Source organism: Echinops telfairi, unplaced genomic scaffold (assembly GCF_000313985.2).
Source record: "Echinops telfairi isolate 266 unplaced genomic scaffold, ASM31398v2 ScPeMD7_54;HRSCAF=185, whole genome shotgun sequence".
NCBI classification, from domain to species: domain Eukaryota; kingdom Metazoa; phylum Chordata; class Mammalia; order Afrosoricida; family Tenrecidae; genus Echinops; species Echinops telfairi.
Genome location: NW_022103952.1, coordinates 158,414 through 170,675, shown reverse-complemented (window position 1 = coordinate 170,675; position 12,262 = coordinate 158,414). Strand labels below are relative to the sequence as shown.

Sequence of the window (12,262 nt, the reverse complement as noted above, 5' to 3'; positions counted from 1 at the left end):
GCAGGGTTGGGCAGGGATTTCAGGCAGGGCCAGTTCCCACAGATTTAGCAAATGAAAGACACACTTAACAACCAGGAAGCAGCCAAGTTCGGCTCGTGGCTGAGGCTAAGGCCTTAAAGGCCACCGGCTCCCAACAGAACAGGTACCTGGAAATATTCCAAATGTTTATCGACAATTGAAGGAACAATTGTGATATATCCATAAAGTAAACTGATAGCCTGATAAATGCTGTAACATGGACACATTCCAAAACAGTTATTCTGAGTTAAAGAACCCTGACAAGAAAGAGTAGATATTCTATGATCCTATGTCTGTAATGTTCTAATCTGGGATGTTCACATAAAGCAGAGCTGTGGTTGCTTATGGATTGGGAGTAGAGTGTGATGGGGGCAGGGGCTGTGATAGGTAGGTGCTTAAAACAGATGTTATTGTTTTTGAGTTGATCCTTGACTCCTGGAAACATACAAAAAGCAGAAGAGACAGAATAAAAAAAACAAATAATTAATTCAGTCTGACATTTTCCTTCACAACATTTTATTCAGAAAGACAATATAGTTTTTCTTATTCCTCATGAGCCACCTAAAATAAAATATCACAAAGTTCAAATGCAAAATGCAATTTCTACTGGGTTTATAGTTATCTTTGTCAAGTCTAGTATATCTAGCAACAGTTCTCATATGTAGCATGTCATATAAAAATCCATTTTCCCTATTTTAGAATCCCTGGGATAAGTGTGAGAGTTTATTTGAAAAGCAATTGATCTTTTATTCTATATTTGATGGTGAGGCTGATGAAAGTTTACCTGCAGCAGGTCACATCTGCTTTCAGACGACTTCCAGCTCTCTTCATGTCCTGGAACAGCAAGGAGCAGTGGCTGGGTTTATAATTGGTTTGTTGTTTTTTTCCCTTCCCCATTTCTTCCCAGCTATATTTCAATCAAAGTTACATGGTATTCTTCACTAATCTTGCCTCACTTCTCCACTGATTCTCTGTGACCCCCTTTCCTTGTGGGCCCTTTCCGTTCATGAAAACATACACATTATAGAGGTTTATATGGTGGGGGTGGAAATGGAGAAAGACCAATGTTTGCATGCTTAACTGTCACTTCTTTTGAAAAACCTTACTCTAGCACCCCGCTTGTTAAATTAATCAGTATATTCACACCCTCCACTGGACCCAGTTTGCTCTCGCTACAGATAAATAATGTCTTTCATGTTTTAAATTAGTTTTAGATGTGTGTGACTTTCCTGTAAATAACAAGCTTCTTATGGACTGGGTCTAGATTTTACCAATCTTTATATGTCTGGCAGTCTGGCAGATAGGAAAGCCTTAATAAATGTGTATTGAATTAATGTATAAATATCCCATGGTCTCTCCCTTTATACATAACCATTAATGGTGTTCTGTTTTATTTTTTATGAGCTGTTATAAATATATTATTTTAAGATTCATATATTTAATCTCATTTCATGGTACTTCAGTCAGGAGTTGGTAACCTATGTTTGCTATGTCTGACATTGGACTTCCTTTGGGAAAAAAAATCTATTAACAAAGTGAGATTATTTCAAAGAAACCCCCCCCCAGATTTTTATTTTAAATTTATGGAAAGAGAAAAGGAACAGGTTTGCAAGAAAAATATAAGTAAATATGACAAATGTGTCCTTGGTAGTCCACTCTTAATTATGTCCAATTAGGATATGCTATTTCAGAGAAAGAAGTATATAGGGTATGTGTTTGCAAATACAAAACTCATTTATGATACACATAACATAATGAAAATAATGTGTGTATCTAGACATATAGTTGTATCTATGCATATAAATATGGAATTTGCCTTTTTGATGGTAACTTATAGCAGAAGTCAGCCATGCTAAGTATAGTAGATAAAGTGTGATTATGAATTATACACTCCTTGTTTCTTCACTATGAGTTCCTATGAATTGGAACAGAGTGGAAGGCTCTTGATTTCCCTCACTATGTGCTTTGAATAAAGAAGATGACTATAGCCATATACATCATTTAGCAGTATATTATTTTTCTTATCCCTCCAGAGAAGATAAGTATGATGAGTGATCATTTTACACATTTATGCATTATATACTCCTTTTCTGAAAAGTCTTTTTCTACTAATTCCTTCTCCCTTGTACTTTCAAAAGCAAAACCAACATTCACTGCTTTTGAGTTGATTCTGTCTCCTAATGACTGTGAAGGACAGGGGAGAATTGCCTCTGTTTTTCTGAAATGGTAAATCTTTACAGAGCTTGAAAGCCTCATCTTTCTCCCATGGAAGAGCTGGTGGTTTCGAACTGCTGACCTTGAGGTTAGCTGCCCAACCTGTAGCCCACTAAGCCACCAGGGCTCCTTCCCCTATACTTAGGAGGTGGAAAAAGCAGTTGAGACAAAAATAGACAAGTTCACATCACCACATTTAAGCAGAACTGTCTGGAGAACACTTTTCCCTGAGAGTATTTCCACGCCCCCACCCTTCTGATTTGGCCTGGCCTGAGATAACCTGTTTTAACATCACAATGGACTGCAGGTTTGTACGTGCCCTCAGAGCAGTTCTTGTTTACACTGCCCCTCTCCCCTTATCAAGAGATGCTGTAAGTCTTTCTCTCTGGGACAGGAGTGTCCGTTTCCCTTCCCCACTAGGAGGGCAAGCTAGAGACGAAATCCAGGAATGGGATCATAAACCAAGGGGCCCGAAACTTTACCTAAATAGACTTTTGTTGTACTTCTGTCAGCACCACTTAGTGATATATGTATTTTAACTTACCTTTTCTTCTGCTTTCTGTATTCTATCCTCCCTGAGTGATCTAAAAGACAATCGACCAGGGTAAAGGGGGCTGCAGTCTCGAGAGAGATTCCCTTTGAATATTTCCGCTGCAGCCCAGGCAAACCTGATATTAAAATAAGACTTCAATAATTTTAATTGGACATTGTAGTGGTCTTCTTTTATCTGAACCCACAACAGGACTTTTGTATTTTTAGGAAGATACAATGATCATTAGCCTTTTCTTGTTATAAACCCCCAATCCACGAAAGAGAGTTGATGTTAACACTTTCTCCATAGCCCCCTTTCCACTCCCAACCTAACTTTAGTCTTACGTTGGATAGGAATCAAGCGCTTTTGCATTTTAGGGGTATTGAGATAGAGGAGGTTTAGAGCCCTCTTAGATTGGCTGATGGTATCTTGCTTGGTTTAAGATGAGGCTTTCTCCTCCTGTAGACTTACTGTCTCAGAGAAGGACATCATGCTTGGTGTAGAGAGGCAAGGAAGGAGAGGAAGGTCCTGGGCAAGATGGATTGACACAGTGGCTGCAACAGTGGGCTCAAATACAACAATTGTGAAGATGGCACCGGATCTGGCAGTGTTTGGTTTTGTTGTGCACAGGGTCGCTAGGGGCGGGAACGGACTTGATAGCGCCTAACAACAACACTCTTCCCTATAGAGTCACCATAAGTTGGAATCCACTAGAGTACAGTATGTTTGAGTTTGAATTCTTGGTAGCAAATGGAGGACACAACTGTGGATGTTGTCAACCCCCAGCAGGAAGTCAAGTGGAACTCTTGGGTAAGGGTTGGACTGCTAACCGCTAAGGGAGCATTGGAAACCACCAGCCTTTGAGTGGGAGAGAGTTGAGGCTCTATGTTCCCATAAAGAGTTGCAGCCTCAGCTGATAATAAGGGCTCAGCTAGAAAGATAAATCTTTTGAAAATGACAATGGCAACGTATGTACAAGTTTACATGATGTAATTGATTTATGGATTGTTACAATATCTGTAAGAGACCCCAATAAAGTGATTTAAATTTAAAAAATGATACGATTTAAAAAAAGATTCACAGGCTCAAAAACCTTATATAGGGTCAGTCTGAGTTGGAATCTCCCGTTTCCCTGAAAGTAAGATATCCCCCCAAAATAAAACCTACTTACAATTTTACCTCTCGCTGAAATATAAGGCATCCCCCCGAAAATAAGGCCCCCTGAAGCTACCGTGACTCTGGACCGTAAGCGTAGCGGCGGGCACTGCGGTGCAGCTCACTGTTGGTCGCAGCACAGCCAGAGCAGACAGGAAGTGCGAGGTCTCTTTTAATAAAGCAATAAACAATAAATATGTACCGTATTATTCTTCATGGAAAAATAAGACAACCCCTGAAAATAAGACCTAGAGCATCTTTGGGAGCAAAAATTCATATAAGACACTGTCTTGTTTTCAGGGAAACGGTACTAGATGGCAGTGGCTTCTGGAGCTCAGTACCCAGCTAGTAAAGGCAGCTAAAGGAATCATCGCTATCGTCACCCATGACTGTTTTGTACCATGAGGATTCTTTTGTAAGGTGGATTTAAAATTACCTCTAATATCATCCTTGGTTTTGTTTTTTTATAGGAAGAAGTGAAACGGGCATCATCAGCTAATGTGATTGCACATTGTGTGGGGAAGAGCTGCAGACCAATTAATGAACTGTTTGCACAGAAATCAACAGCGCTAGCCCTTCTGACTCCAGACTCTACTTTGTGCCTGCCCTCAACTCCACCACCCCAGCCACTCGGGAGGTCTTTCTTTTGCTCTCGGACATTGAGAAAACAAGGGAGGGGTGTGTGACGCTGGCTCAGGTGCTGCCGACCGGTTCTTCGAAAGGCTTTGGGTGGTACATCCAGCCAGGGGGTTGTTACTTCAGTGGAATCAGCTGTCTGGTTTAGCCACAACTGCCAAAGGGTACGAATACCAGGGGGGGTTAGAAACCCAGAGGCTTGCAAGAGGTAGTAGGAATTTCTACCAGGCATAACCTAACAAATAATTCCAAACAAACACTAGAAAGTCGTTAGGACACAAAAGGTTCGAATCAGAAAGAATAATCTAGCTAGTCATTGGACTCCTGAACTGACACTGTGGGAACATTGACAAGAGGTCTGAGCTGGGTCAGGTAAAAGTGACTGTATTATATTACTGGATTGAAACGCTGGCAGTTTGGGTTTGCAAGTTCATTTAGCTTCTTCTGACTCCCTTTGAAGGGACCTATTTCAGGAGTCAACGTCGGTTCCTTTAAATCCTTTCTGAATTCCATATTAATACACTTCAATATGGCTGCAAGTAACCATTTTATTCCTGTGGAAATCACCTACAAAAATATGAGGTTTCTTATGGGCCAAAATCCAAGCCATGCCTTCTTTGACAGGTTCATAGAGGAGCTTAAGAAGAATGGAGTTACCACCCTAGTTAGGGTTTGTGAAGCGACATACAACTCCGCTATGCTGGAGAGAGAAGGCATTCAGGTTCTGGATTGGCTCTTTGATGATGGTGCAGCACCACCCAGCCAGATTGTTGAGCAATGGTTACATCTCGTCAAAATGAATTTCCATGAAAATCCTGAGAGTTGTATTGCCGTGCACTGCGGGACAGGTCTCGGGCGAGCCCCGGTGCTGGTTGCCATAGCCTTGATGGAAAAGGGAATGAAATGCGAGAAGGCCGTGCAGTTCATAAGGCAAAAGCGACGTGGAGCTTTTAACAGTAAGCAGCTTTTGTATTTGGAGAATTATCAGCCTAAAAAGTGTGTGCGCTTTAGAAACAGCTGTTTCTTTCCGTAGAAGGCAGAGATGCCTGACTGCTATCGCTTGAGAAATGAAAGCTGGAACATGACCTAATTCTTCTACATTGTAGCCAATATTCAAAGTTGCTCAAAATGAATGCTAATGGGAGCGCTGAGAAGCACATTTAATAGCCCACCCACGCTTGCCAAACTGAGTGTCATCCTTTAACTTTCTTGTGACACTATGTGAAAGATCCTGACTTTTCAATAGCAGCAAGTGTTTTCCCTTTTATCAATAGTAGCCTACAAATACATAAGAAAGTTAGAGAAATTGGGTGTGGAAATCCCCAGCTCAATACCAATATGTGTTTAGCGTAATATAGACCTTAGGTGGCTTTTTCCTTGTCATATCAATCATTGAGAACAGGGACTATATGAACACCTGTTCACTTCATGTGTATAATACCACATAACATTTAAACTAGTATATGGCAGGATTTTCACAATCATTGATTTTCCTGGAATTGAAAAGTCTTAGGTGATTAACTTGCTCCTCTGAAGGTCATTTTTGCCTTATAAAAAACCTTCCAGTTTGAAGAATCACAAGCCTGGGACTGATGGTTCAGTTGGACAGAAGAAGTTGTCTTTAAAGTTTTCAACAAAAAGATGTTGCAGTTGAAGTTTGTGCTTTGGGGTGCATCTTCATGGAAAAGACTTGAGAAAAGAAAAGAATGAAGGGGCTATTAGCTATTTCTATTACAATATGTTTTTCTTTCTTATATGGGACATACTTTCATGAGCCTATTGTTTTAAGTAAAGTTTTTTTGATGTAGGTGTAGCTTTCTTATGGTAGCTGAAATAATTCTTAGTAATCATTTTAATGAAAATGCTGTAATGTTTTGTTCCGTACCCATGAGAAGTTTAAATGACTGTAAACTAAGTAAATGTTAACTTAGTTCTGATATGATGAACAGATGGTAAACAACTTTTAATAAGGTTATAGGGATAAGAATAATGTTTTTGAAATACTTGTAAATATGAATAATTGCAATACCTTATAAAGCAAGTTTCAAATATTTCTATCACATTAGGGAAGTTCATGAGGCATTTTCTAATGCATAAGTACATGTGTATTTGCTTTAATGAAAAATAAAAGTCTCATTAAACAAGTTCTAATATTCTTTATTTATACAATGCTTTCAAAGCTCTAACCAGTGAAAAACCCTGACAATCCAAGGGAGAATATGGTAATGTAATGACCTTCACAAGGTAATGATCTTAAAAGGCATTAAAATGCAACATGGTGAACTCACAAATATACCAATAGGTACTGAAGACATGGAGGCCAAGTCTGACATCCTCTGTTTACATGGAGGAATAGGGGAATCCAACTCCACAAACAGCCCAAGGCCCATTGTCACAAGCTAGAGGTCAGACAAGCCTCCACCCTCCATCCTTCCTCATTCTAACACCAACCATCCCTCCAAAGGCATTCTACTCCTCTGCTTGGTCCAATAATGTGTTGCAATGGGCACACAGCACTCACAAATAAGACGACAGATCATGGTGGTTTGTTAGGGAAGTGAACAGATTTACGAAACGATAAGGATACTGTCCTTTTGTCTGCAGCACCTCTTAGGTGCCATGCTGACAGACATGCCCCTCTCTGGACCACCACCTCTCAGCCATGTAGTCCCTTGACCTCTGCCCTGCTGAGGCCAGTGTTACAAGGCTTCTTTACACTGATAAAAATCCCAAGGCCACTCCACTTTGCAAGTCAGCCTCCTGCCTCAAGGCACTCAGCTGTACTCCTTCCATAGGGGAGCGGGGGTCGGGGTGGGGGTCGGGGCTGCAGCCCAGTATCAGGGCCATTCCTCTGCTGTGTCTTAGTTTAGGTGCTGCTGTGGCCTCCGTGCCCCTGCTCCCTCCGTCACTTCTAGCAAGGATTTCGCACACATCCTTGATGGCTTCAGTTTCTTAAGGGTGGTGAGATTCCTCTCTGCTTCTGAGATGGCTCACCTATAGACCAGTGAAATGGCAAACCTGATCATTCCCCTTTATTTGTGTTTCACACGCCCTATTTGCATGCTCGGATGGGAGTTACAAAGGCATTGGTAGAAGAACCAGACCAAGCAATTTAATTTCAGCACAGGTACAAAGAACTTCGGGAGCAGGAAGGAAGGGAAACTCGGTCATCAGTGCCTATGGTGGAAAGAGTAATACAACCGGAAAGAACCACAGCAAGAATGGATAGTGTGGGAGATTCAGTTGTTGGTCTCACTCCTTACTCACACCTATTCTTCCATTTTATGGCCAGGACCTCAAGGCTCAGGAAGTATATTTCCCTGCTCTTTCCATTTGTACTTAGCTATGTGTCTTACTTTGGCCAGTGGCATGTTAGCTCATGTAATGCAAGCAAATGCTTGAAATGGTTTATCAAAGTTTGGCTTCATCTTTTTGGCATTTCTGCCATCTCCATGGGGAATATAAAAAAAAAACTTTAGATAGCCCTTGGCCCTTTAGCCTAGGTCACAGGACTTGACTGCCTCTTCGTCAGCTCCATGGAGCCCAGTCTGATGGAGCTACTAGCAAGGCAGGCCAAACCTAGAACTTGTCTCAATAGCTATTGCCCATTAGCACTTAGTGCCGCATATTATATAGAGGAATTGCTCAATTTAAAAAAATCAGTTAATCTACACCCAAAAGTAAAACCTTGTAAATGTTACAAAGATCATTGAATTTAATGTCGTGTCAATTCCCTGGACTGAAAAATGTCATATTTTGTAGTACATTCTATTAACAGGTTTATAGTTTTATTTTAATCCCAGGACCAAATTTATAGATGGGATCTTAACAAACTGTAATGACTGAAGATTGGATTTGTATTATTCTCTTTATTCAAGGCCCAAACACATTGCCTATTTAATATACCTGCATATTATATAGCAGAACTAATTGCACTTGTTCCTGATGCAAAATTTTGTTTTCAATCCTTTCCTCCACTTTTCCTACCTGAGTGCAAAATAACACCTAGCTGTTACGAGCCACAAAACTCAGAAAAATGCTAATGTGTTTTTCCAAACTATTAAGCAACATAAGGCAGTGATAATTTCCCCCTATTCTGATTGAGGGAGTCATTCAAAATTAAACTCGGCGCATTGAAGTGGTTTGGACTCCTGGTGACCCTATAGGACATAGTAGAACTACCCCATAGGCTTTCCAAGGCTGTACATCTTGACAGAAGCAGACTGGCCCATATTTCTCCAGTGGAGTGGCTGGGGAGTACCAATCACCTACCTTCTGGTTAGCAGTCAAGCACTTTAACCACTGTGTCTGTCACCAGGGCTACGTGATTATGGAAAACAGACCTGAATCCCAATTTTACCATGTGCGTTGGCATCAAGGCGACAAATGAGCAACACAATAATTTTTAAAAGGTCCAAAATGCAACTGAAGAAAATGAAGTGGAAGCCACACCTGACCTCCTCTGGTTTCAGTAGAGAGGAGACTCCAACTCTGAAAAGGCCCAAAGTCGAATGTCACAAGGCAGAGGTCAAACCTTGGACCCTCCTTTACCCGATTCTAATACCAACCATCCCGCCATGACACTCAACTCCTCTGCTGAGTTTGATGATCTGTTGCAATGGCCACACAGAACTCGGGGACAATGCTCACAAGTAGGGAGGTTTATTAGGAAAGTTAATAGGTCACCACAAACCAGGATCAGAAAAGCATTAGAGGTAGAGTCAGTCAAGAGCACCGCTCCTCAGCCAGCAGCCAAGTCTCTTTCTCAAATCTTCAGCCTCTCAGTAAGCAGTCTTTTGGCCTCTGCCTTGTGGGCCAGAAATCCTGCCCTCTTCTCTGCCTCACAGTCTCCTTGCCTTGGCCTCTCATCTCTGGGCAGCATGACCTCTGCTGCCACCACCACATTAGGCAGAGATTTTGAACATACTCTGCTGATGACTCTTCTTTATCGATGCTGTTGTGGTTGTTGTTGTTAGGTGCCATCAAGTCAGTTCTGACCCATAGCGACCTTATGCACAACGGAATGAAACATTACCCAATCTTGGGCCATCCCCACAATTACTCCTGTGCCCGTGCCCACTGTGGCAGATGGTCCTGAGACTTCTTTCTTCCTTCTTCTGAGATGGCTATCTTACACTGGGGAAAGGAAAAATTAACCAATCCCCTCTATAAGTGTTTCACACACCCTATTTGCAGGGCCCCACCCAGTCATTTGGTGGGGATTACAAAGAGTCCAACTATACGTATAATATTTCACTTCACCACAGCAACTCCTAAGAGTTTATTGAATATAAATTCTTGCCATCATCTACATTTTACCCTCTATGTTGGGATTGGAATAAGACAAGCTATCTTATTTCTGTTTTTCATATTCTAATATAAATCATAAATAATTCCTTTAAAATCATGCATAGAATTTATACTTTAATAATATTTTAAACAGTAATAATAAATTCTAATCATGAATTTTATACATTTCAGGATTTCCTCAGTTTAATTCACTGATGTCCTTTTTAAGTAGACACATTGACTTGTGTGGTCGACAGGAGGATTTGGTCATTTTCTGATATCCTACAATCTGTTTCTTCCTGAAGACAAATTATGCAAGTTTCCAGAATTAAGTGTCAGCCAGTATTAGCTGTGCCATCATTCCAAGATTTTCATTGAAAGGTTATTTTAAAAATAAATTTCAAGGGCAGATAATATAGCTTTCTGAATAATAAAAAAGTATTCATGTAACCAAAGTCATTGATGCATTACTTCATGTAGAAATACATTTGGAAATATCTATGAAAAAAGCCTATCTACTATCTCTTTGTACATATAGATCCTACATCTATACTTACAGATAGATATACATTTTCACATATTTGGCTCCAGTACATGTTTGTTTCTATGTGTGAGTTTGAGTTTATATTTCATAGGGAGTTGAAAACAAGTACTTTCAAACTACATTTCATCAAAGTGTTTTGTCTTTGGGGTAGATCTTTAAAAATAGTATCACATTTTCAGCAATCAAAGACAATGATATAATAATGGCTCAATTGTTGAAGCTATCGTGATAAATCTATTTTGAGAATTTGGAGTCTTTTTCTCCAAATATGAACAGTCCTCCCCTTTTCTCCAGATATGAACAGTTACATAGAACATATACTTAGATACAGAAGGAAATTATGTTCTGTCTTAACTTTCTTTCATAATACATGCATTCATATGACTATTAAAGTATATCATTAAAAATGAAAAAAGAAAGGTGATGGATTCCAAGTTGTGTTTTCTTTCTTGATTTGTTATTGAGGAAATGGTGTGGGGGCTGATATCTGACCTCCTCCAGCTACACAGGGGGAAGGAGAATCCTGCTCCACATCTGCCCAAGGATGATTTCTATGAGGCAGAGGTTAGACATGCCTTCACCCTCTAACTTCCTTTACCCTATTCTAACATCAACCATCTCTCCCATAGCACTCTACTGCTCGATTCTATAATCCACTGTAATGACCACCCAGACACTCACATGCTACACCCACAATGATGGGAGTTTATAGGGGAAGCTAACAGATTACATCAAATCAGGATCAGAAAACATCAAGGATACTTACTGTACTTTGGTCCTCTTCTCAGCCTGCAGGCCGGCATGTCTCTTGGAACCTCAGCCACTTGGTCCCTTGGCCCCTGCGCTGCTCCAGCAAGTATTACAAAGCTCCTTCAGTTCTGGCTGATAAATGCCCATTGGCACCCACTCTGCAAGGAGACTTCTGCTCCATCTCATGGTCAAGGTATTGCAGCCTCTGGTGCCTCCACTGCCTTGCCACTAAAGGCAGGGACCTCAAATACTCTCCAGTGGTGTTTCCCCTTCCTTGATAAGCATGGGATTCACTCTGCTGAGATGGCTCACTCTTACATGCAGCTGAATGGCAAAACGGATCAATCCAGAAGCCTTCTATACCTTATTGCATACTCCCCTCTAGTCATTAGGTGAGAGTTACAAAGACATGGATAGAAAAGCCAAACCAAGTAATTTCACTTCACCACAGTTATTATTTTAGGAAAAATAAACATGTTGACTTAGAATTAAAGTGAAATTAAATCGCTTCAATGTTATCTTCAAGAAAATATTTACCCTTCTAGTTTAGAAATTAATCAAGATTTTATCTCTATACAATTCTATCATGTTTATGATTATTTGTAAGTATTAGCAAGCTAAGAGCACATATTTTTTTCTCTGTCTTTCACACACACAGCACACACACAAACACACACACACACAGATTCTTTTAAAGTATTTTTGCTGAGTCAGAACTCATCCTAGTGGTCTATCATTTCAATAGTAAATAATTTTATTCAGTTACTATATATATAATTAATGTAACCCAAAGAGAAGTTCTTTATTTTTTTGACTTAACAGGGATTGCTTCTTTGCCTATTTACAATACATGTGCTCTAGAAGTTGAAAATGCATGGCAAGGAGCCATCACCTTGAGGACCATAAGCTTTTGGGCAAATCAAAGTCAGAAATTATCCTTAATAATTAATAGCTATAAAGGACTTATTTATCTCCATGTTGTGCATATTAAGTTCATCTTAGTTTTATTGAGTATCAAAATACAAATATGTCACTGTCTAGCCATCTTGTTATACAATCGTTAAACAAGTTCTTCTCAAGAAAAAGTTAATTGAATGATCACAGGGATCTACATATAACCTCCT

General features: G+C 40.1%; 1 protein-coding gene across 2 annotated transcripts in view; it reads left to right on the top strand.

Moving 5' to 3' along the window:
- The window catches only part of LOC123521748 (protein tyrosine phosphatase type IVA 1-like), an 83,772-nt gene extending 77,073 nt beyond the window's left edge, over positions 1-6,699 (top strand). For both annotated transcript variants that reach the window (XM_045290787.1, XM_045290786.1), the window contains exon 2: positions 4,390-6,699. In XM_045290787.1, coding sequence (XP_045146722.1) covers positions 5,085-5,588 — 504 coding nt within the window. In that variant the 5' untranslated portion in view covers positions 4,390-5,084 and the 3' untranslated portion in view covers positions 5,589-6,699. The remainder of the gene's footprint in view (positions 1-4,389) is intronic.
- The last annotated feature ends 5,563 nt before the right edge of the window (positions 6,700-12,262 follow it).